At 38.1% G+C, this 24,219-nt stretch overlaps 1 protein-coding gene across 3 annotated transcripts in view; it reads right to left on the bottom strand.

Annotated features, from left to right (window-relative positions):
- The window catches only part of IQGAP2 (IQ motif containing GTPase activating protein 2), a 174,025-nt gene that overhangs the window by 135,244 nt on the left and 14,562 nt on the right, over positions 1 to 24,219 (bottom strand). For 2 of the 3 annotated variants that reach the window (XM_083354736.1, XM_083354737.1), the window contains exon 1: positions 10,548 to 10,793. The exons of the other annotated variant lie outside the window; for it this stretch is intronic. In XM_083354736.1, the coding sequence (XP_083210862.1) occupies positions 10,548 to 10,599 (52 nt within the window). In that variant the 5' untranslated portion in view covers positions 10,600 to 10,793. Of the gene's footprint in view, positions 1 to 10,547; positions 10,794 to 24,219 lie in introns of those variants that run through there. 3 annotated transcript variants of the gene reach the window in all.

Genomic DNA, 24,219 nt, shown 5'->3' with positions numbered 1-24,219 from the left:
TTTAAGAATTAAGCCAAATAGTGAAAAAAAACTTAATTCTTCCACTTAACACAGCTTGAATAAGGTTTTTTAGTAATAAACCTAGGCTTTAGTAAGAATATTGAAGTCCTCACAATTTAATGTAACAATTTAAGTAATGAGCTATGAACTTTAATAGTTTTAACAGTGTTTCATAGGCTACATAACTTTTTGATTTTCCTCCAGGAATCTGCAAAAGTATGTTTATCTTGGAAAAAGAAATAAGTTCACCTGTTGCCTTCCCAAAATTTTTACATGAACTCAGGCTGGGATGCCTTGACTTTCAAAAGTAAAAATAGGCTTCTAAAACGACAGATTGGAAAACCCATTCCATGCCTTGAACCAAAATAATTACAATGTCATAAATGAATCAAAAATAAAAAAAATTAAAAACAGAGAAAGATAGAGAAATGCAAAAGTCTTTCCATCTCCACCAGGCTGCCTCTTACCAATAGTTTGGAAAGCTCCATAAGATTTCTCTGCCTAAGGCCTAAAATGATGACAAAGATCATCAATAAGATGTCAGATCTAATCACACTTGCGAAGGGAATACAGAAAAGGCCTTCCAAAAAAGGATCTTAAGATTCAAATAGGCATGTAATCTGCTTAGTATTTGGATAGAACAGATTAGGAAGTAAAAAAAGAATATTCTGAGAAAAGTCAACAATAAGTCACTCCTACTATTACCGTCAAGAAAATTGTATGGACAAGTTCATCCACCAGAGATGCTACCTTTCAGAAAATTTTCAGTTAAGCTGTCTCAAGTAATAAAAGCTTTTAATGTTAAAACCAGCTCTTAAAATAAAGGCTTGGTTTTTGAACTGTAAAAAATAGACAATATAGACCAGAGATCCCCAACCTTTCGGGAACCAGGGACCAGTTCCGTGGAGAAAGTGTTTTCCGCGGACCAGAGGGTGCGTGGTTTTGTGTGCTGCCTGCATCCCATGGATGGGGCTTCACTTATTTGTGCGGACCAGTTACTGGCATACCACGGACTGGTACCGGTCCACGGACTGGGGGTTGGGGACCGCTGATATAGACTAGGTGGGCAGATATTTTATTTCATAACCCTGAAGTACAATATCACTACCATATATTACCATTCATTCAACTTTATTTTATGTTTGAGAATAACTAGATGGGCTAAACAGAACAAGATACAAAACTAAGCTACTGCTACTTACAGCTATCTCAAAGCTGGTCTGGATCAGCACTTCCCAAATTAATATTATATTCATTTGAAAAAAGACCTATAGGAGACAAATTACTACTTAAAAATAAGCAATCTATTAATTAGTACCAGTGAAGGATATCTTCCCAAGTCAAATACAAACACCATACTTCCCAATTTTACCAGGAGAGTCCTAGGTTTTGGAAGATATTCTGGAGACTTGATGTGCACTCCAAACTGGAAAAATGTTAGAAGCTGTCCCTCTGGTCAGTGGCAATAGAGACAGCAGAGGGAAGGTAACAGATATCAATGTCAGAATCAACATCAGCACTTGCTACTTATTGAGCCTAGTATTGCAAAAATCCAGAGGACCACTGCAGCCTAATAAGCAGGCATATACATATACATATACATATACATAGAATGAAGGCTATTGCTAAGCACATTTGATTTGTGCTTAGATTGTAAGCCGCCCTGAGTCTTCGGAGAAGGGCAGGATATAAATGGGATTAAAATAAAAATAAATAAATAAATAAATTAGAGTTTCCTGTATTTTTGCTGACATTTTATGGCCAACCAGATTTTTGTAATTCATATTTAGTAGTAACTGAGTCTGCAAGCATTTTTTAAATAATGGAGTAACATTAATCTGTAAATGCATACAAATTAGTTTTCTAATTCTTAGTTTTTCTTGTTGTTAATTTGGCCACCCTACCAAAAAGTATCGTCAGAACAGGGGTATAAATGCAAAGCAGGAGAGAATTGCTACAATATCATTCTGTATTTCTATAATTTGTTCTACTAGCAGGAAAAATTTAAAAAAAGGCAATGCTAGTAAAACTATGCATTACACATTATATTAAGTCACAATGACATCAGAATCACAATATTTATCATTAGGGCAGTTTAAAATAGTTCTCCAAAAACACTAGAAACCTTTAACAGAATATGTCTTTAATTGCTGGTAATTTTAACTTCTAGGTCTAACAAAGGCTTAACAAAAAAGCATACCCTTTATCAATCTATTCTTGGCTGTGTTGTTGGAAGGTAAGCTTGAAAGAATAAGAAAGCAAGCAGTATAAGCACTTCCTAAGATTAGCACATCCTAAAAATTACTTACCTAATCAAAAATTCAAACAGATCTTTGCTCAGTTCATAAGTATACATTATTTCTCAATTCCATCTTGCAAACACAGCAAAATCACTACTTGAGTCCACCCTCCTATGACTACAGCAAAAAAACTGTCTGGCCTAAAATCAACTTTCAATTTGGAGTGATACAGGGAAATAGAAACCTTGAGCTTCATTTCATGAATATTTTTTTAATTTTTCAACATGGTCCTTTCCTTTGTACACGCTTGCTCAAGACTATTTTTTCATGGCTACAGACCACTTTGTTAGATATTGTTTTCATATGATGAGAAAGACTGTAAAGATTTATGGCATAAGAACTTTATATTTAATCTACCACAGACCTTTGATGTGTTTTGTTTTTCCAGAATTTTGTAATGTGTCATTTTATCTTGATTCTGTTTGTGAAAAACAATAGTAAACATTTGATATTTTCTACTCAAAGAAAACACACTAATTATGAATACAGGTGGAACTCATCCTTATATTAGAGTGAGGAAACTACTGTAAGGCATGGAGCATATTTTTAAATTAGTTTCTGATTGGCTTTCCTTAATTTAGGAGAATTTTTTTCAGCACTTTATGTACACAAATGCATAATAAAAAACCAAGGTCAAATCTGGATCTCCTGACAATGTAATCTTGTCCATTCAGTTATCAACTCAGAGGCACATAAAGAAAGCTGCAGCTCAACAATGCCTTGGGTCCACTTTGGAGTACTCCCATATTGCATCAGAATTAATTACTAATTTAGATTCTAAGGATTAAGGTTAAATAAAAACTTACCATTCATTAACTCTGCCTTATGAGATGAATTAGATTGGCTAAGAAGACAAGTTACAAGAGTCATCAAGCCTACTTACTACAGAAAAACCAATATCTGTTTAAATTATGTTCTACAGAAACATGCTCTATTATATAATTATACTGAGAAATATTGGGTATTCTGGTCTATTACTGATATAAAAAGATAAATCAAGCTTTCAGAATTCTTTAACTTTTAAAGGCTATCTATATGCTCTTAAACCCACGCAAGTTTTTAAGCATTGCAATTATTCCTACTTTTCCATGTTCACTCAACACACATTTTAAATGCTGATATAAAGCTGCTTGTATCTAGAAGAAAGACTTCAGATTGTTATTAGAAACTGTAGTTCTACATTGGTGTAGTCCTCACTTACTGACAATTGGGCCCAGCAATTCCATCACTAAATGATGCAGTCATTAAGTGAAACATCATGACCATGCCAAACTTGCATCAATTCTGCTGAAGGTTAAGTGAATCACCCATGGTTATTAAGAGTGACACAGGACTGACTTGCAACTTAATGCCAGCTTCTCCATTGACTTTACTTGTCGAAATTTGGCTGCAACGCTCACAAATCACGATCATGTGACCACATGGACAATTTAACCATTGTAAATTTGAGTACCAGTTGTAAAACTACTTTTTCACTGCCTTTGTAAGTTTGAATGGTTGATAAATAGGATGGTCATTAACTGTGGGATATATTGATATCACTGCTGGGGTCGTCATATTTTGTTACTTTTTGTTGCCTGACATAAACTAAGAGTTATTAACTATATTGGACCATACTATAGTAACTCTAATCCGAAATAAAAATATGTACAATACATTTCACTGTTTTCAGTTTAGGTCTAATATATGGTACAAGAAGTAAAAGTAGAACGTATCTAGTGGTTGTCATGACATCTGCAGTTCAGAGACAACAGACTTACTCGAACTTCCTAACTGCAACACAGATCGAAACTTGCTCAGCACAATATGTAAATACAGACACTGATTTCAATGAGCCCAATTTTAATTGAATGGGTTGCATAGGACATTTTATGCTGACTTCAATCTGTACCTAGCACTGCTAGGGAAAGAGACGTGCTGCTTTATGCATCCTGAAAATTTCAAAACAGCATTTATTCATCTGTCTCCAGACCTTGTTAAAAAAAAAGTCTATTCACTAAGTAGAATGCATAAGTAAACAAAAGTTTACTTGGAATACCAAGTAAAAAGAATTTTAAAAGCCAAAATGTGTAGATTACCTTGCTGAAGAATATGTAACCTTCAAAAACATAAATCTTGTCTTCAAAATCAAAAAATCATTCATCAATTTCAAGAATATCTTCCATGTAACTAAACCTAACAAGACAAGAAAAATTCCAGTGATGACTTGACCAAAATGTCAAAAACTAATGAGCAATTTTCAAGTTCTTCCTCGAGCCAGTGAAATAAAAACATAAGAGTTTTATCACAATCTGAAACAGGGGTGTCAAACTGCCGGCTCATAGGCCAGATGCGTCATGACAAAATTGCAACTACCCCATTGCCAGCAATGGGGAAAAAGTTCCGATACGACATGTCTGATCCAGTTGGTTTCAAGCAGGGGCAATTTGCATACAGTTCCCCAGTCCCCCTATTCTTTTTTTTTATAACCACAAAACAGTAAAATGTTATCTCTGAAATTCTACAACTACACATTAAGAAAACCAAGATCATGGCATCCAGCCCTCTCAATTCCTGGCAAATAGATGGGGAAGAAATGGAGGTAGTGACAGATTTTATTTTCCTGGGCTGCAAGATCACTGCAGATGGGGACTGTAGCCAAGAAATTAAAAGACGCTTGCTCCTCGGGAGGAAAGCCATGGCAAATCTAGACAGCACACTAAAAAGCAGAGACATCACCCTGCCAACAAAAGTGCGGATAGTCAAGGCTATGGTCTTCCCAGTTGCAATGTATGGCAGTGAAAGTTGGACCATAAAAAAGGCTGAGCACCAAAGAATTGAGGCCTTTGAACTATGGTGCTGGAGAAGACTCCTGCGAGTCCCTTGGACTGCAAGGCTATCAAACCGGTCAGTCCTAGAGGAGATCAACCCTGACTGCTCTTTAGAAGGCCAGATCCTGAAGCTAAAACACATTGCTAAGCACATTGGTTTGTGCTTAAATTGCAAGCCACCCTGAGTCTTCGGAAAAGGGCGGGATATAAATGGGATTAAAATAAAATAAAATAAAAAAATAAAACTCAAATACGTTGGCCACCTAATGAGAAGGAAGGACTCACTGGAGAAGAGCCTAATGCTGGGAAAGGTTGAGGGCAAGAGAAGAAAGGGACGACAGAGAATGAGGTGGCTGGATGGAGTCACTGAAGCAGTAGGCGTGAGCTTAAATGGACTCCAGAAGATGGTAGAGAACAGGAAGGCCTGGAGGAACGTTGTCCATAGGGTCGTGATGGGTCGGACACAACTTCGCAGCTAACAACAACACATCAAAATTCAGTAGAATGCTTTTTGAAGGTTTTTTTTTACAATAATCTAAAGCAAAATGTATTATGTTGCCCACAGACTTAGTGTATTTATTTTGCTTTTTTTAAAGACAAAAAGTATGAAAAGATTAAAATTTCAGAGTTGTGTCATTGTCATACACATCCTGGCCTCTTTTTTCAAGTTTTGGCTGTAAAAAGGTTGCCTGACTGGTCCTTCTAAAGATTGTATATGGCCACCCTGAGAAAAATCTGGATATAAATGTAATAATTAAATAAATATGATTTGCTTGATATAAGTTTACAGTTAAGTGTGACACCTAAATGTTCTCATCACAAAATCAGGCCATCCTGATAATGAACTTTATATCAAACAAATACACGTATAAAAAGAGTGAATATTAGTATTAAATCTAGCTACCAAAATTATTGCAATCACTAGCAAGCAAACATGGTTTGTTTTTAAAAAGACATTTATTTAAATACAGTCCTGTTAAAACCATAATAATTATACAAAAATTAACTTACTCATTATGAAAAATCATAACCCTTTTACTTATAATCTCTGCAATTCCTCCACACAGGAAGTGTGTGTACATTCTACAAGTAGAAATTCAATCATGTGGCATGGGATATAATTCCTGTTACACTTTTAGATTCAAAACTTCATGCATGCAACCAGCTGCAAACAGTCAAGTGTAGTGAAATGCCCATTTAAAATGCAATCTAAGAAAAGATGATACTTCAGCAGTAACTCAGTATGATGAAGTAAGCTCTTAAGAAAGTTTATAAAATTAATCAGTCACCCAACTTGTTTTTTAACTTTCATTATTTGACTTCAAGTCTCAGGAGATGGTAACCCTTACCCAACATTGTCTGAGCGTACATTCAGAGATAAGAAACTACCAGAAAATATCAAGGCTGTAGAGTAGATCAGAAGAAGTCAATAGCAAACTATTTCCATACTATTTCTAAGAAAACTACAGGGGCATAGTCCTCAATTTATGACAATTGCTGTAAGTTAGTATGGACATTCAGTGAGTCATGCCATGACCTGATTTGATTTTACAACCATGATAAGACGAGCTTTACAGGCTGGTAAGCATAATTTCTAAGGCTGACTTAACATTGACCAGCTGTTAAGCAACTGGTTGTTAAGCGAGTCAACAAAGTCAACAGGAACTGAACTCAACTGGAAGGAGACTTGACTTTTCTTTTGACTTCATGTTTCAAAGAATTTTAAAAAATACAATAAGATTATAAAGTCCATGACAGATTAATTATAGTAAGTGGAATTGTTAGTTAATACCCTCTGAACTAAATACAGGGTTAAGCAGAACATGTCTAACAATCCTATAACCTTCTTTCTTTTGTTAACTCCATTTCGATTAACAGAAGTAATTAGATTGCCTCAAGCCCAAGTAGTAGAGAAAAGCAAAACTTCAATTTAGAAAAGAATATAAATTAAAGCTAAATATGAAAAATAATTGAAATGATATTGTTCTAATGAGAAAATGTAGATTTAAGGATGCAGCTGTTTGGTCTTAAGCCTCTGCTGAACTATTAAGTCTTTGGATAAGTGAGTTTACACCTGAGGTTAATACTTAAGTATTATAACATGTACTTGCAATATAAGAAAATAAACACAGTAAAAACTCGTTTTAACTAAACACTTGTGGAGATACCCATTATTCTCTAACTTCCAATAAATATGTAAGTATGCTACTGCATGGCATTAATGACATAACTGAGGCAATGGTATGATTATATATCTTATAAAATTAAGGTATAATACTGATGTGAAATAAAATCAATAAAAGTAAAATCAATGTAAAATTAATTGCATCATGTAGACCAGGGGTAGGCAACCTCGGCTCTTTTATGACTCATGGACGTCAACTCCCAGAATTCCTGAGCCAGCTTGGCTGGCTCAGGAATTCTGGGAATTGACGTCCATGAGTCATAAAAGAGCCGAGGTTGCCTACCCCTGATGTAGACCATGGCTTTTCAACCAGTGGTATGGGTACCACCTGTGGTACATTGGCACCTGGCAGGTGGTACGCAACCATCCTAGAAAAGTGGTAGTGGGGGAGAGGAATGAGCTGAACCAGTGGCACCGCACAAGCCTGAGTGAGAGATGCAACCACCCAGCAGATGGGGGGGGAATAAAAACCAAACACCTCCCCACCCCACCCCCGCTTCCAATCCTCAACAGAAATGTTCACAACAATGAAAACCACAGACAGGAGGAAGAGCGCCGCTGGCTGTGCAGGCAGGTGTCTTGCTCGGCTGTGGCTTGGGGGGCACTTTTTCAGTGCCACTGTAATTTCAAACAGCCACTAAGCGAACTGTTGTAAGTCGAGGACTACTTGTACTTCATAATTTTTTCCTTTTTGTGCGGGGGGGGGGTGTCATCAAGTTTTTGACACCTTGCAAGGCGACTGGTGGTACCTGGATGTTGCCATAACCTAAAAGTGGTACAATGGGTGAAAAGGTTGAAAAGCTCTGATGTAGACTACTTCAGATACAATTGATTGGTGGTGTGAGGGGGAGCCAAAGGGGAAACCTGGTCATGGCATCCAAATGTAGCTAAACCGAGGGTTGTAAAATGAAATACTCATTGTAATAGAATATTGAATTAAAGATTATCCTAATTTATATTTGTTGCCATTATATAATCTGCCTCCATTTCTTATTCAACTTGACTTACTTCCAAAAAAGATGAAGATAACTATGGTTTAGTGAATATGGCTCAATCTACTGGAATTACAGACCACAACTGCTAAATTCGTATCACAAGCTAAATTAAAAAGTGATTTGTTGGATTTTAACAGTGTGAAAGTCCAGTCTGGGTGTCTATAACCCAACTGCATCAGCACATATTTCCCAAATGATTAGGAGGAAGAATAAATTACAGGAAAGTGAGGTATAAATCCAGAAGAAAATTATTTGAGCTTGTTATATGACTGCTTATAATATTTAAGAATAAATCCTTCATTTTTAATATCTGCAATATAGGATTCTTCTTTGCATGAGAGAATCATTTGATTCTCTTCACGCTATCTAATACATCTAAACTTAGCAAAATTAGTCAGATTCTACTCTTGAAACTGTTCCCAATCCTTGCCTTGCCAAACAAGAACTGTTTTCTCTGCTTTGCGTTACTGTCACCCTCAGAAAGGTATATCTTTTCCCAAACCACTTCCTGCTGGGTCTGAAGGACTCTGAACTTCTGTTACAGCATCACGTGATTGCCCTTTGTGTAGGCAATGATTGTCAGAAGAAAAACAGCACATTCTTCAGCTGGAATTTTTAGACCTTTTGGGGACATGAGCAGTGGAACATGGTGGCATACTGCAGGAGGAAGAAGGGCTACCAAACCAATGTATCATTTTCCTGTAGTTGCCCAAAAAACAGTCAACCAACTTACAACAAGGAGCAAGTTCACAGAAGTCATTCAAAACACCAGAGCAGAGTTCCAAAGATACAGCTTATTATTTCAAAGAGGCAAAAGAAAGGGTTTTTTTTCCACTCAGGAAACCCACCTTCAACATAGTCTGCTGTTTCAGAATTTGTGTACAGGGCAAGCCAGCCCCTTGTAGGCTGCATCACCTGTACTTCCATTTCATGTGGATACTCAGGACTCACATAGGCCTAACAATTAAAATCATAGTGTTGGCGTCTTGGAATTTTAACTGCCCTTTTAAACCTTGCCAAGAGAGGTATATTGAACAGTACAGTACAAGTAATGGGAGTGGTCAAAGTACACAGTACTTGCTTATCTGTATCACAAGCTTAACAGTACATGCAAGTGTAGTTGGGTAAATATCTACAACAATAGGCAGACTCAAAGTAATCAAGTTATGACTCATTTCTGCTAAGTTACTCTGAAAACCAGCTAAAACACAAGCTGAAAGTCTTCAAAAACCTAATTTTCATTTACCCCAAGTCAAAAAAATATGCAGGAAGAAAATGTCAGAAGGGACAATAAAAGCTTTTAAGAAAAGCTGTAAGTTCCCACTTTAAAAACAGTGAAACCAATACAACTTCCTTCATATAGGCATGACATTTTGAGAAGAACAAGGATTGCTGAGCTGAGCTCAGACAGTCCTTTTGAAAAATTGTTACAAGTACTGTACTTATAAATTTGTTTTAAAAAATAGATGTGCTTATTGTAAAGCATCCGCAAATCAGGATGTTGTACAGAATCTGTGGCATTTTTTATTTAACACTGTTAGAGGATGCTAACTTGGGTATCTTGGATCTAAAATCCTATACTTGGGTACAAGTGTCCTTGAACTTCTCTTCAATGGGCTTTACCCCATCAACTGTTAATTAATCTTCTCTGAGAGCCAGAAAAGCTACCGCATAGATGCTGACCGTAGATGACAATTTACCTCTGAATACTTAGGGAAACCCTACCTAAAAACCTCAATCTGTACAGCGGAACTATTACTTTCTGCCACCACCTCCCCCTCAAAGCTACAAGAGACATCTGGTTGAGAACGACTTTCCACATCCCCTTTCGAAGTATAAACTTCCTTCCGAAATAAACAGGCAAGAACCTTTCCGGGTCTCTCTTGCCGGATTCCCGGAATGTAAGGTGGACCCCTTTTATAAGTTATTTGCCGGCGCTCTTTGCAACTTCCAGCTGGAAGGAAGGAAGAAAGCCCATCCTCCAAACAACTCAGGTAACTCAAGCAGAAGCAGCGACAGGTGTTTCCGCCGTCCCTTCTACCGAAAACAGCGCCCCGCCGGGACGCCACCCGTCCCCGCGCGCACGTGCCCTCCCGTTTGGGGGGGAGGGGAGGGGAGGGGAGGGGAGGGAGGGGGCCGCGCGCGCCCTCACCTGAGTGCATCCCGAGCCCCCGACAGAGGGGGGGGGAAGAGGAAAGGGAAACAAGGTGAGGTTGGGCACTCCATTTTGGCGGCAACAAACCCCGAATGTACTCACAGCCATAGCGGGGTCTCTGCAAGGCCGGCGAAGAGGGCTCCTCATAATGCATTCTCTTCGGCGCAGCTGGGAGTTCTGTCCAAGCTGGAACAAACTTGGCGAAATCGCCGCCCCGGTAATCCTCGTTCCCGGAGGAGCACCGCTGCAATCTTTAAACGTCCTGTAACCGCCGCCGCCGCTCTCCCAAACGCAGGAACACACACACACACACACACACACGCACGCACAGCAGGGGGAGTTGCCCGTTCCTGGCGTCTTCCGCAACAGCCCCAAGGCGGTCTCGCTCGTCGAAGCCGCTCTCGTCAATCCCGGCCGACCGGAGGCGCGCGCGCCCGCGCGTCTCGCCGCGGCACGCTAAAGAAGTTTCGGGGCAGCTCCCGAGCCCTCCACGGGCCCTCTTGACCCGCTTCCCCCGCTCTTTTACCTGTCCTCCGTGCAAGCTGCGCCTTCTCGGGCTACGCCACGCCACGGGGGCAGCCGCCTCCCGCGCGCGCTCAGCTCTTTGCTGAGGGGGGGCCCCCCAAAGTGAACTCTTCCTCCACCCCCAGTTCGGCGCCTTCGCTCTTTTCTCTCTCCCCAGCCCCGTTATTCATTTGAGGAGGGGGGGGCGGTGGCTGAGGCTGCTCCACAGCGACCTCTGCTGCCCGCAACGGCGAGGCGAACGGGTGGGTGGGTCGAGCCCCTTCCTCTCCTCCGCTTGTAATCTGCATAGGCCAGGGGTCGGCAACCTCGGCTCTTTTATGACTCGTGGACTTCAACTCCCAGAATTCCTGAGCCAGCTATGCTGGCTCAGGAATTCTGGGAGTTGAAGTCCACGAGTCATAAAAGAGCCGAGGTTGCCGACCCCTGGCATAGGCGATCGCAGGAGGTCACGGGAGCTCTCGGCTTTCTGACTTCCTTTCCCTCGCCTCAGCTCGGCGGCCTGGCTTCTAAGGTTTGCCTGCTGAGTAACACGGGGACACAAGGAAACAACATCCTTAGGGTATTTCATCCCTAGTTCTGTGCCAGGCAGTTGCTCGGTTACAGAGAACTCCTCCTTTCGTCGGTGGACACCTTTCATAATCTGAAATTATTCACTGCCAACGTTAAGACATCGTGTTCACGTAATTTGCATTGTGGCGGACATAAATTCACTACAGTTCAGTGTCGGAACGCTTTAAGTGTTGCTAAATGAACTTAGCCCGCAACTGAAAAAAGCGAGGCTGTATGTAACCTGGGGTCCCCTGAATGCCTTTCAAAAGGCAACTGGACTGTTATTTTCCTTGGAGGAAGACGTTTCGCTATTGATTTTAGGGTAAAACAAATGCTCACCAATCTTGACATGCCTCTGATCACAATCATGGCTTCGAAAGAATGTTCCAGTGATGCGTTTGATAACATCCATCCACCTAATCTGTGGTCTTCCCTTTCTTCTGCTTTCCTCAGCTAAATCAAGCATAATTACCTATTCTAGTGCATCATAGATTCATCCACCCACGCAGACCATATGTGATACCAATTTCCATAACTGCTGGCTAATTTGGCTATTGGCTGTGTATTTAGAAATGCTGGAAAATTAAACCCAGTACATCTGGAGGATATCAAATCAGACATTGAGAGTAAGGACTGCTAAAATCAACAATACTGGGGTTTTTTCCCAATAGACATATTTGATGTAGACTGCTGAGTACAAAAATATAATTATTTAGATCAGAAGGTATGTTTTTCAAACCCTTTGTCATGTAATATAATGATATTAATTGCTTTTAGAAATTAAGCCAGAGTTTAGTTTTGATAAAATAATAATGTATGGTCCTCCCTGTAGAACAGTTCATAAGTTACAATGATGTATCAGATTAATTAGCTGTTCTTTTTGTTTATTTTGCTTTTGTTTGGCATTGGATTATATAATCTGGCTTGGACATCTAATCTGGCTAGTCATCTTTGATTTCTTAAGCATAGATAAAAGAATAAAAGAATAATTGGCTGATTCAATTTTTAAAAAAATATTAGGAAAACTAAAGCTCATATTATTGATTGGCATATTTGGCCCTCATAGAACCTTGAAATACTTCATTCTGTGAATGTTAAGAAACAAGAAACAGCTACTAGTTTGCAGATTAAATAGCTAGTGAATTATAATGAATTATCAAAATAAAATGAGATTACACTGTACCCATAGGGGAGCAGCTGAAGTTCATACAATAGTGCGTTGTTACACTGAATACAATCATGCTGGTGCCCAAACAGTAATGGTAGTGGTTTTAGGATTGCAGTTTAAGATTGATGGTAGAGTCAACCGTGTTAGAAAGAATCATCTAGAGAGATAAGATCAATGTACACACATTCTTGTTAACCAGACAAATGAGCTTTGCCTCTCATCTAAATAGAATATTTTATCACTCTTTCATAATTATTAACATCTGCCTTGTCCAAGTAAATTTTTCAGTTAGTTTTGAAAATGATTACTCAACAAGTATTTGAGTGGGAGGAGTTGAATCATCAATCCAAGAATAGAATTATAAGAAAAATATATTTGGAAACAAGAAAAAACAAAACAAGACAAAATGGACATGACATTCACATGATTTCTACATTCAAAGGTTTTTTTTAGTGTGACTAGCCAGTCTCCAGAATTTAGTAAAAATCTGTACACAAGAGACAGGTTATAGTCTGCAGAATGATTTCCAGAGCTTGGGGCAGGAACTTAGCAGAATAGGCTGTAGGCTTACTTTTTCAGAGGTTTTACCAGTGTATAAGGAGCAAAATGGAAAAGGCCAGCGTATAGCAGAATTTAATATGTGGCTAAAGGAGTGGTGTAAAGGAGAAGGCTTTGGTTATATTAGTCATGATGTCTGTAGCTGGTCCAATGAAAAAATGTATAAAAGAGATGGTCTGCATCCATCCAAGAAAGGGACTGAGTTACTTGGCAATAAAATCACAGCTTTTTTGGAGGAACATTTAAACTAAATAATGGGGATAGTGAGTTAATTGATACAGAACATCACTGTCCCCAGCAATCTAAGAAAATAGGGGAAGCCAGGCACCACACAAGTTATGCAGCAAGTAAACACAGGGTCAGTCATAAAGGACTCAAATGTCTATACACCAATGCACAGAGTATGAACAGTAAGCAGGGTGAACTAGAAATTCAGGTAAATGAGGGCAGATATGATATTGTTGCCATTACGGAAACATGGTGGGATGAAACCTACAAATGGAACACACAGCTAGAGGGATTTAAACTATTTAAAAGAAACAGACTAAACAAAAGAGGAGGAGGAGTTGCTCTCTATATAAGAAATAACTTTATCTCTACAGAAATAGAGCACAACAATGACGAAAACTGTAAACTTGAAAGCATTTGGGTCAATATAAAAGGGGGGGGAAAATGACATTGCCATAGGTCACAGGTCTGCAACCCGCGGCTCCGGAGCCGCATGCGGCTCTTTCAGCCGTCTCCTGCGGCTCCCAGTCCTGTGCCATGTGCAGTCCAAAAAAAAAAAAAAAGTGGGATTCAAAAAGTTCAATATGCAGGGTAGGTGCATATCTCGCCTTGGTTCCTCTCTTCAGTCAAACCCTGTTCTGCACACGTGCGCATGTACGCACATGTGCACAAATTTTTTGCGGCTCCCAGTTTTTCCTTTTGTGCGGGAACCGGTTCCAAGTGGCTCTTTCACTGTTTTAGGTTGCTGACCCCTGCCATAGGTGTATACCATAGGCCGCCCAACCAAGCAGAGGAAATAGATGAACTTTTTGCTAGTCAGCTAACTAAGGTATGTAAGAAGCACATCACAATAGTAATGGGGGACCTTAATTACCCTGATATCAACTGGGAGGCAAACTCTGCACCAAGTGGAAGATCAAACAGATGCCTGTCAAACCTAGCAGACAACTTTCTCTCCCAAAAAGTAGAGAAGGGAACTAGGGGATTAGCCATATTGGATTTAATTCTCACAAACAAAGATGAAATGATAGAAGGTGTCGAAGCCATAGGAACCTTGGGGGGAAGTGATCATGCAATATTGGAATTCAACATTCTGGAGACACAAGCAATAGAACACAGCCAAACTAGAGTCTTGGACTTTAAAAGAGCTAATTTCAATAAACTTAGAGAGACCATGGGAAGAATTCCATGGATGAGAATCCTAAAGGGGAAAACAAATCAAGAAGCTTGGGAAATTTTAAAAAGTGAGATAATAAAGGCCCAGTCTAGTACAATACCAACAAAGAAGAAAAATAACGGCTCTCAAAAGAAACCAGCATGGCTGCATAAAGAACTCTCTGATAAATTGAAAGATAAAAAGGACAAGTATAAGAATTGGAAAGAGGGGCACATAACTAAGTCAGAATATCAGCAAATAGCCCATGCCTGCAAAGATGAAGTGAGGAAAGCTAAGGCTCAAAATGAACTAAGGCTTGCGACCAAAGTCAAAAATAACAAAAAATGCTTCTTTCAACATATAAAAAACAAGAAAAAAGTTAAGGAAATGATTGGCCCATTAGTGGGTGAAAGTGGCAAGAAGGTGACAAGCAATAGGGAGAAAGCAGAACTATTTAATTCGTTTTTTGCATCTGTCTTTACACAAAGGGAAAAAAACAGTCCAACCTACCAAAAACAGTACCATAAAAAACAGAATAGAAACGCAAGTTAAGATAGGCAAGAAAATGGTAAGTGAGCACCTGTCCAGCCTAGACGAGTTCAAATCACCAGGACCAGATGGATTACACCCCAAGGTTCTCAAGTAACTGGCAGACGTGATCTCAGAACCACTGAACTATATTTTTCAAAGATCCTGGAGCACTGGGGATCTACCAGAGGACTGGAAGAGAGCTGATGTAGTTCCCATCTTCAAAAAAGGGAAAAAAATAGATCCAGGAAACTACAGACCTATCAGCCTGACCTCAATACCTGGGAAGATTCTGGAAAAGATAATCAAACAACAAATCAGCGAACACCTTGATGCAAACAAAGTCATCACTAAAAGTCAACATGGGTTTGTCAAAAACAGATCATGCCAGACAAATCTTATTACATTCTTTGACCAAGTGACAAAACTAGTGGACTAGAGGAATGCTGTAGATATAATTTACTTGGACTTCAGTAAGGCATTTGATAAAGTAGATCACAACCTACTACTTGATAAGATAGAAAAATGTGGGTTAGATAGCATTACCACCAGATGGATTCGTAGCTGGCTGACAGGCCGTACTCAGTGTGTGGTCCTCAATGGAACCACATCTACATGGAAGGAAGCGTGTAGTGGGGTGCCCCAGGGCTCTGTTCTGGGCCCAGTGCTCTTCAATATCTTCATTAACGATTTGGATGAGGGGATAGATGGGGAACTCATCAAATTTGCAGACAACACCAAGCTGGCAGGAATAGCCAATACTCCAGAAGATAGGCTTAAGATACAGAAGGATCTGGACAGACTCGAACACTGGGCACTATCTAACAAAATGAAATCCAATGGTGAAAAAAGTAAGGTTCTACATTTAGGCAGGAAAAATCAAATCCAAAGGTATAGTATAGGTGGTACCTTGCTCAATAGTAGTAACTGTGAGAGGGATCTCAGAGTCTTAGTAGACAATCACTTCAATATGAGTCAGCAGTGTGCTGCAGCTGCCAAAAAAAGCCAACACAGTGCTAGGCTGCATTAACAGAGGGATAGAATCAAGATCAAGTGAAGTACTAATACCACTTTACAATGCTTTGGTAAGGCCACACCTGGAATACTGCATCCAGTTTTGGTCACCACAATGTAAAAAAGATGTCGAGACTCTAGAAAGGGTACAGAGAAGAACAACAAAGATGATTAGGGGGCTGGAGGCTAAAACATATAGGGAACGGTTGCTGGAATTGGGTATGTGTAGTTTAATGAAGAGAAGGGTGAGGGGTGACATGATAGCAGTGTTCCAATATCTCAGGGGCTGCCACAAAGAAGAGGGAGTCAAGCTATTCTCAAAAGCGCCCGAAGGCAGGACAAGAAGCAATGGATGGAAACTAGACAAGGAGAGAAGCAACCTAGAACTAAGGAGAAACTTCCTGACAGTTAGAACAATTAACCAGTGGAACAACCTGCCTCCAGAGGTGGTGAATGCTCCAACACTGTAGGTTTTTAAGAAGAGACTGGACAGCCATTTGCCTGAAATGGTATAAGGTTTCCTGCTTGAGCAGGGGGTCGGACTAGATGACCTCCAAGGTCCCTTCCAACTTTTATTATTATTATTATTATTATTATTATTATTATTATTATTATTATTATTATTATTATTGCTGTAACCATTGAAAGCATTTGTAACAAGCCTTCACTATTTTCTGTGATCTGGACCTGAACCATAATCTCAATTTTAAACAAAATTGGATGCTTGCTACTTGGACAGAGGATCTTCAATATAGCTTTTCCACATATTTTAGCATACACCCACTTTCGTTTGAATGCAATACACATCGGGAGACAATGTACTGTTATATACTTTTGCAGGTAAAAACAGATTTCAGCAAAAGATTGAATATTTCTTGCAGAAGAACATAGATCATAAAATGATCTTTAATCATGCCCATTCATCTAGGATTTTGATAAGATTTCTGAACTTCCATCTGTACTGCTGTGAATTAAACTAATTGAATGCATGCATATATGAATGGTTGTGCCTAAACCATATGACATTAGTATCTATGATAAACTCAACAACTGATGGTATAATTCACTGTTACAATGGAAGCTGTCCCACCCAGAAGAGATGAAGGTTATTCAATATTGCGTTGGCTGGTTGCCAATCTTGCTCCTTCCATTTGTGTTAATGCTGTAATTCCTAGAATTTTCTGCCATTATGTTGCTCTGGTGATTCTAGAAGTTGCAGTCCTTAACATTCTTTGAGTGGAAATTTAAATTTTCTTAAACAGCTCAACATGTAGTTAATTCTTCATTCTGATCCTCTTGAGTCAATATAAATAAATCTATAAAATCACATTTGGTAGAATGTCTCAATAAGCTCCAAATATAAGTATACAATAGCAGAGTGTAATTTTGAGTCCAACAGACTTTGTACTGCCAGTCTACTGGATGATAGACTGATTTTCATAAGAATTTTCCTGCATGTACATTTTATTAAACTAATGCATATAAGTAATATCCACCCCTCTCCCAAACTTTAAACATAGTTTTTGTATGTCACTGCTGAAGAAACTTTTCAAAGTAAAATGATCTTGCTTCCTCTCATTTTTTTCAGAAACGTTATGAAACACCAAAAGAGGAACTGAAATATATTTGAAAAAACTATAACCCAAAACACATATTATTTAAACAGAATTTTAAAATCTAAGACCCCAGAGATTTTGCATTTAGAAGTTACTTCTGGTTGAAATCCTTAAGTAATTTAAATAAGAATGAAACAAATGATGTAAGTTAATAGAAAAGTTTGTTGCTAACATTTCTCTGTGGTACTGCTTCCATTACAATACACTTGCTTTATTGTGCTAAAATTAGGTGCATTTGCATTTTAGAAATTCTTTTACTGTTTTAAAATAAATGTCTTCAAATAATATAAAATGAAAATGTTTTGCTTTAGTTTTTGCATAGGAGTAAAGCAGTGGCTTGCTACTGAAAAATCATTTGTTTGAAAGGGGTCAGACTTATTTTTTTGGGAATGGCTCTTTAACTTAATAATAACCTTCAGATATCAAAAAGAATTTCAGAAGCTTTTTGTCAAACAGTTAATTAAATCTAAGATTCAAAATAGGAAAAAGAATTGTTTTGCTACACAAATATTTATACAAATTACAAATTTATATTTTCAAATGTATTTATTGCTAACAGGCACAATTATGTCTTCTAACTAAGATAGATAGTGGTTTATTCAAAGCACTGTAGATAAATAAGCCATAGTTCAGCATAACCTGTACTAAATCAGTCAATATCCATAATGCTGATTTTTTTACTTACTCATGTAACAAAATGAAAGGCAAATTAAAATCCTCATATAAAATAATAGGTAGCCAAATTGTAATTTTTGTATTGCAGCATTTACTTGTTATTTGTTTGCTTCTGGTTGTCCTCCTGAGATGATCAAATTTAGCAATTTGGTAGTTTAATCTGCAAAGCTGGTCTTTGCATGATGCATATTCAATGAAAAGGCTTTTAAGAATATAGGAAATAGACATGAGCATTGAAAGATGGCATTATTTCATCTGACTCATTTCACATTTTCTCACATTAAAATTGCTATATTAAATTGCTCTAATTGAAGTGTATACAATCTGTCTGTGTAAAGAAGGAGAGAGGTCTGCTTCTGTTCTCTCACCTCCTTGTGAGGCAGGTTAGTGGGCAAAAGTTTTAAGCAATCTGGTGGCCTTGCTACTATTTCCCTTCTTATTCTAAAGAATCTTCAAAATAATTAATTAACCAATTTTATTTATACCCAACATTCAGGAGCTAAAGACAGCTTCACCACACTTGCTTCTCCTGTTTTTTTCTTGACAACAATAGCCCAGGCTGAGCTAAGAGGGGTTAGTAGCCTAAAGTCACCCAGTGAAATGCCACGGCTGATGGAAGACTCCACTAAACTGACTCTCAAGTTTTAGAAAACTAATAGTGAAGTTTGTTCTTTATTTCCTCCTACATGAAAGAACATTCTCAGACAAAAAAATATTAAAATATATTCCAACAGTCTGAAGTACAATTCAAATAACTTTTTACTCCAAAAAAACTTTTTATTCAGAATTATTGCATGCTTATCTGGTATCTTCAAGCATGACATATAACAAGAGAAAATAGCTTCCATGCATTATAGAGAATATAATTTGCTTCTGCAACTCACTAGGCAGAAAGAATCAATAAGCCATGGATTATAGTTACTGTTATGTGTATATTCAGTAATAGTTATGATTTATAGGTATGTATATCATACTAAGCTGAAAATAAACAAAATGTGTCCCGTTTTATATTTTGGAAGCTGCCTTATGAGTATTTAGCTTTAAAATACAGTATGAAAACTTTCTGAATAAAAAAAATCTGACTCAACTTTAGAAACACCCAAAGGGAAAAAATAATTGTGTTATGACAGTCTTAAAAGTTTGGCTTGAAAGAAATCTTAATATTCTTAGACAATGCTTTATAAATCAAGCATAGAATTCTATGGCATGTACTCAACGTGTTACACAATTTTGCACACTGACCTCATTAGATTTAGCTGCTGCTGCTGCTCAACATCTACCAACCTACTTGATCTTTCAACTAAATCTTTCCTTTTTGAATTTTTGGAACGGTACTAAAGTTGGTGTCAGTAGCGTATGAATCTTTGAAACAACAAAAACAATTAACACTTCTTGCATATATAAAAACAGAAATAAAATCAGTAAACTATTCCAGCTATTCCAGCTCTATCAGATCATCAGACTGGTTCTCCTTGTAAAATTCAAATTGCCTGTAAAATTTAAAACTTTTTTCTAATATGTTTCCCAATTTATTTCACATTCATTCAATTACCAGTTTTATTCACCTTCTATTCTTCATAGTGGGTGAATTACTTTGCAGTACCACCACAAGCCCAGTGCCTGTCTCCAGCTCTATGATTCCTGCATATTTCCCACTTATTAACTTTCTCCCATTACTTCCTTCAAACCTTTTCTATCTCAATGTATTCTGTTATTACTAATTCATACTGGAAAAGTACTCATTGGCAATTAATCAAATCAAAGTCCTTATAATATCTGGCTCCCAACCTATTGTATAATAAAAGCTGGGCCTAATACCTAGCTTCAAACCATGGCTTGTTATGATCCTTGATTTAATGTTTCAGTTGACATTACTTCATGTCTTGTATTATGGGTTGGACACACAATGGTTTATAAATCCAAATAACCCACATTAGGAATAGGACAATCCATAACTTATGCTAGTGATTGGTTACAAGTTCACTATGCTATAAAGAATAGGGCCATTGAGATATGGATTACAATCTTCTGGATGACCACTAGATGGCAGTTAAAAGGTGGAGTTTTAGGTATCACTTTGCTGACACCTAGAGGTCCCACATATAGCCAACTCACTATATGTGGGACCACAGAACCACTTACAGGTCACAAGTAGGACATAAAAATGTATTAAAACGTTGCTAATGTTTATATGAATTATCAGTATGTTATAACTTTGTTAGCTGAACATATGTAGGTATTGCATAAATAAATAATCCATTTCTATTCTTTGGTGCAGGGGTCAATAAGACCCAGGGTGTAAAGGCAAGAATAGTGGAAATATGGGTGAAAATATGCAGATTTCTGAGCCACTCAGGATTGTTTGCCAAACCACAGCATAGAGTCAACTAAAGTTGATAGCAAAAACATGCTGGAAAAATGGCTGACCCACACGCTAATTTTGATTTGGCTGTCCTGGAGATGTTTTTGAGTCACTTTATGATCAGGGAAAATTCATTCAGCCCATTTGCAAGAAGCCATAATTTGTTTCAAAGGGAAACAAAAATATATTTGGCTTAATAAATGTGTCAGCTGTGTATTCTCCTTTTCATCCATTCTTAATATGCAGGGAGTTTCATCATGTAGCTGAAAAAATGAATTAACTCATTTACAGAAAAATAGGGCCATATAAAGACAAAAGATCTGAAGAACATAGCCTGCAGCAATAATTCAGCTTCTGCCTTCAACAGTTTTGCTGCATTAAAATAACTGCAAAAAGAAAATTTTTGTGAGAACATATATGTAGAAGGGTTCAAATAGTATGTACAGTATATGAGGATCAGATCTACACCATACAACTCTCATGTCCCAAAAGATTGCTGTAGTCATATAGAGAATGAATGAAATTTGAATCATAAACATAAAGAACATGAAGGAACAGTGAATGGTTAAAAGGAAGGGTTTTTTATCTCCTTCCTTCAATTATGACTGACTCCTGGACACTGCCTGGAAAATCCCTGCAGTTTTCTTGGCAAGATTTTCAGAAGTGGTTTGCCGTTGCTTCCTTTCTGGGGCTTAGAGAAAGATACTGTATTGCTGGCTTTACGACTAAGGAGGACTAGAAATCAAAAGCTCCTGGCTTCTAACCTGATGCCTTAGTCACTACACCAAACTCTTTAAGTTTAGTTCTGCTCAGTGCTTTTTTTGTAAAAGAAAAAGGTGCTGGAACTCACACATGTCATACAACCCATCTTACCTACCCTACAAGGTTCCATCCAAAAAAGGTGCCGGAACTCCGTTCTGAGCATTCTATGAGAAAAAAAGCCCTGGTTCTGCTTATTGTTTCATGTTGTATATTTAATTTCTGTTACTTTATATTTTTACTTTTTAAATGTGCTTTCTTAATATTGTTTATCCCAAAGAGAACAGTGTGATGAATATCTGTGTGAATACATACGACAGCTAACTAGTGGATATTATTTTCTGAGAAGATGGTTTATTTTAATTATAACTGGCTGAAGAAGCCATAGTTGCCAATAAGCAATGTTTGCAAAACACAACAGTTATTCATACATCATAAAGCCAAAATCATATAAGCCACATTAGAGTTTTGTATGATGTTTGCACTCATTGTATTTGGTTCCCCCTAAACAACCATTTTATTTTTAGGAAGTGCCGTCAATTATTAAGAAATTCTGCCATGTAAGCCTCATGACTAAGTTATACATTATTTAAATAAATCACTAATTAAGCAAACTGTATATCCTAAGAGTAGGAAACTCCAAAAAATAATGCATCAAGCAGTCCTGGGGATGAGATCAATCACTTATTCTTACTGGCTTACAACTGCATCTGGAGTAAGGAAGAGGCAATCCTCTGAAAAGTCACTGAAGAAAAAATATTTTCTAACTTGCATTCTAGCACTTAAAACTAGCCAAAATGTTTGGATGATCCTATCCATTGTAAACGGCCTATAGCCAGGTGAAGCCACTATTCATGTGGCTTCCTTCATTCTATATTCACTATTCGTTCAAGGCTTATAGGATAATGTGGACAAAGTAAGTGAGGATGCTGGATCTCCTGAGCAGGTCAGCTCTTGTTATTTTCCAAGAAGCCCCAGGAGTAAGACAGTAGAGCTGGAGTGATGGATAAAGGCAAAGAATTCACAAGTCTAGTACACCATCTCCTTATGGGGTGGTTTATAAGGGAATGGCACAAAACCTTGGTGGAGACAGATAAGATTGCCTGAGTAGATCATTCTTTCCAAATCAGGCATCCTGCAATTCCCTTTATAGTAGTTACTATAGTTCAGAGTCAAAGAAGTCCTGTTCCCAAAGATTCAATTATATTCTACTGCTTTGTGGCAGATATTCTCATTGACAAGGATTTGTTTTGGGTTAAGACACTGGATTGTCATCCAGAAAATTGGCAGCCGAGACCTGAGCACTGTGTGACAGGAAGAACTCTAGTTCCTGCCAACCTAGAAGTTCAAAAGCATGCAAATGCAAGTAGATAAATAGGTACCACTTTGGTGGGAAGATAGCACCTTGATGTATAATCTTGCTGGCCAATAACTACGGAAGTGTCTTCAGACAACGCTGGCTCTCTCGGTTAGGAAGTGGAGATGAGCTCCACCCCTAGAGTTGGACACAACTGGGCAGGGAAAACCTTTACCTTTTTAATTAGATGGTGCTCACTGAACACAACTGCAAATAGGCATCCTAGTTATATTATTATGTTATGCTTAGTACATTATTTCAATCATGAGTTTCAGTATGTTATGCAAACCCAGAAAAGTGACTTGAGGAAACCATAGTTTAATTATCCAACGTTATGCATATAATGCAGAACAAGCAATACAGGAATTTTTTGCACTGTCATGAAAGCTTAAATTGACAAAAATGATTGTTGAAGTAACATTTTGATATCACGCACATAAGAATTGGCAGACATTACTGGGCAATATTACAAGTGATCATGCCGAAATAATATATTTTAGCCTGGCAGCTAGTTTCTTCAGATGAATCAGGTATGTTTTTTTTGAAGCTCCATCTGGTGATCACACTGCAAGACTACACTTCTGAACAGCTTCCGCCTCTTCATTTATGTTAAGGAAGTTCTGAAACAAGCACTGACTAGTATTGTCTTGAAGAGAAACAACTCAGTCTTCCATGCATTTTTCTGCTCGCACCCTTCCTATTGCTCCTATTTTCAAATTCTCATACTCCACAATGAGCTACTGCTATACTTTCTTCTGCAATGAAAAACTGGCATTACTACCTCCACAGGGAGTTGCTGTTATTATGCAATGCAGTGGAGTTGATCAGTCAGCTTTCTCAATCTTGTGCCCTTGAGAACTGCATGGCTGACAGCCAACTGGGCTGACAGGGAGTGGAGGGTACTAAATGCAAAGTGGAAGAGATGTAGAAATAAACTTGCCTCAGGCAAATAACCATTTCATATTTTCTGTAGTGTGTGTGAGAGAGAGAAAGGGGGGAGGAGAGAGAGAAGGGGGAGAGAGAAAGAATTGGGGAGAGAGAAAATATCACAGTATTCTGTGGTGGAGTAGCTATGTCATGTTATTATAAATATGGAATGAAAAAAACACTTCCTCATATATCCCTCCTTTGACTGGAACTAGAAAGGAAAGACTTGGTTAAGTTACTCCTATTAGGAAGTTACAGCTGTCAGTGGAACTACATCTTCTCCCTTTCCTTCTACTGTCCTGGGAGTACTTTCTGTATAATTGCATCTTACTTTTTCTGAAAATTTCAGGAG

The sequence above is a fragment of the Vipera ursinii genome (assembly GCF_947247035.1).
Source record: "Vipera ursinii genome assembly, chromosome: 2".
NCBI lineage: Eukaryota > Metazoa > Chordata > Lepidosauria > Squamata > Viperidae > Vipera > Vipera ursinii.
This window is presented reverse-complemented; position numbering and strand designations above follow the sequence as displayed.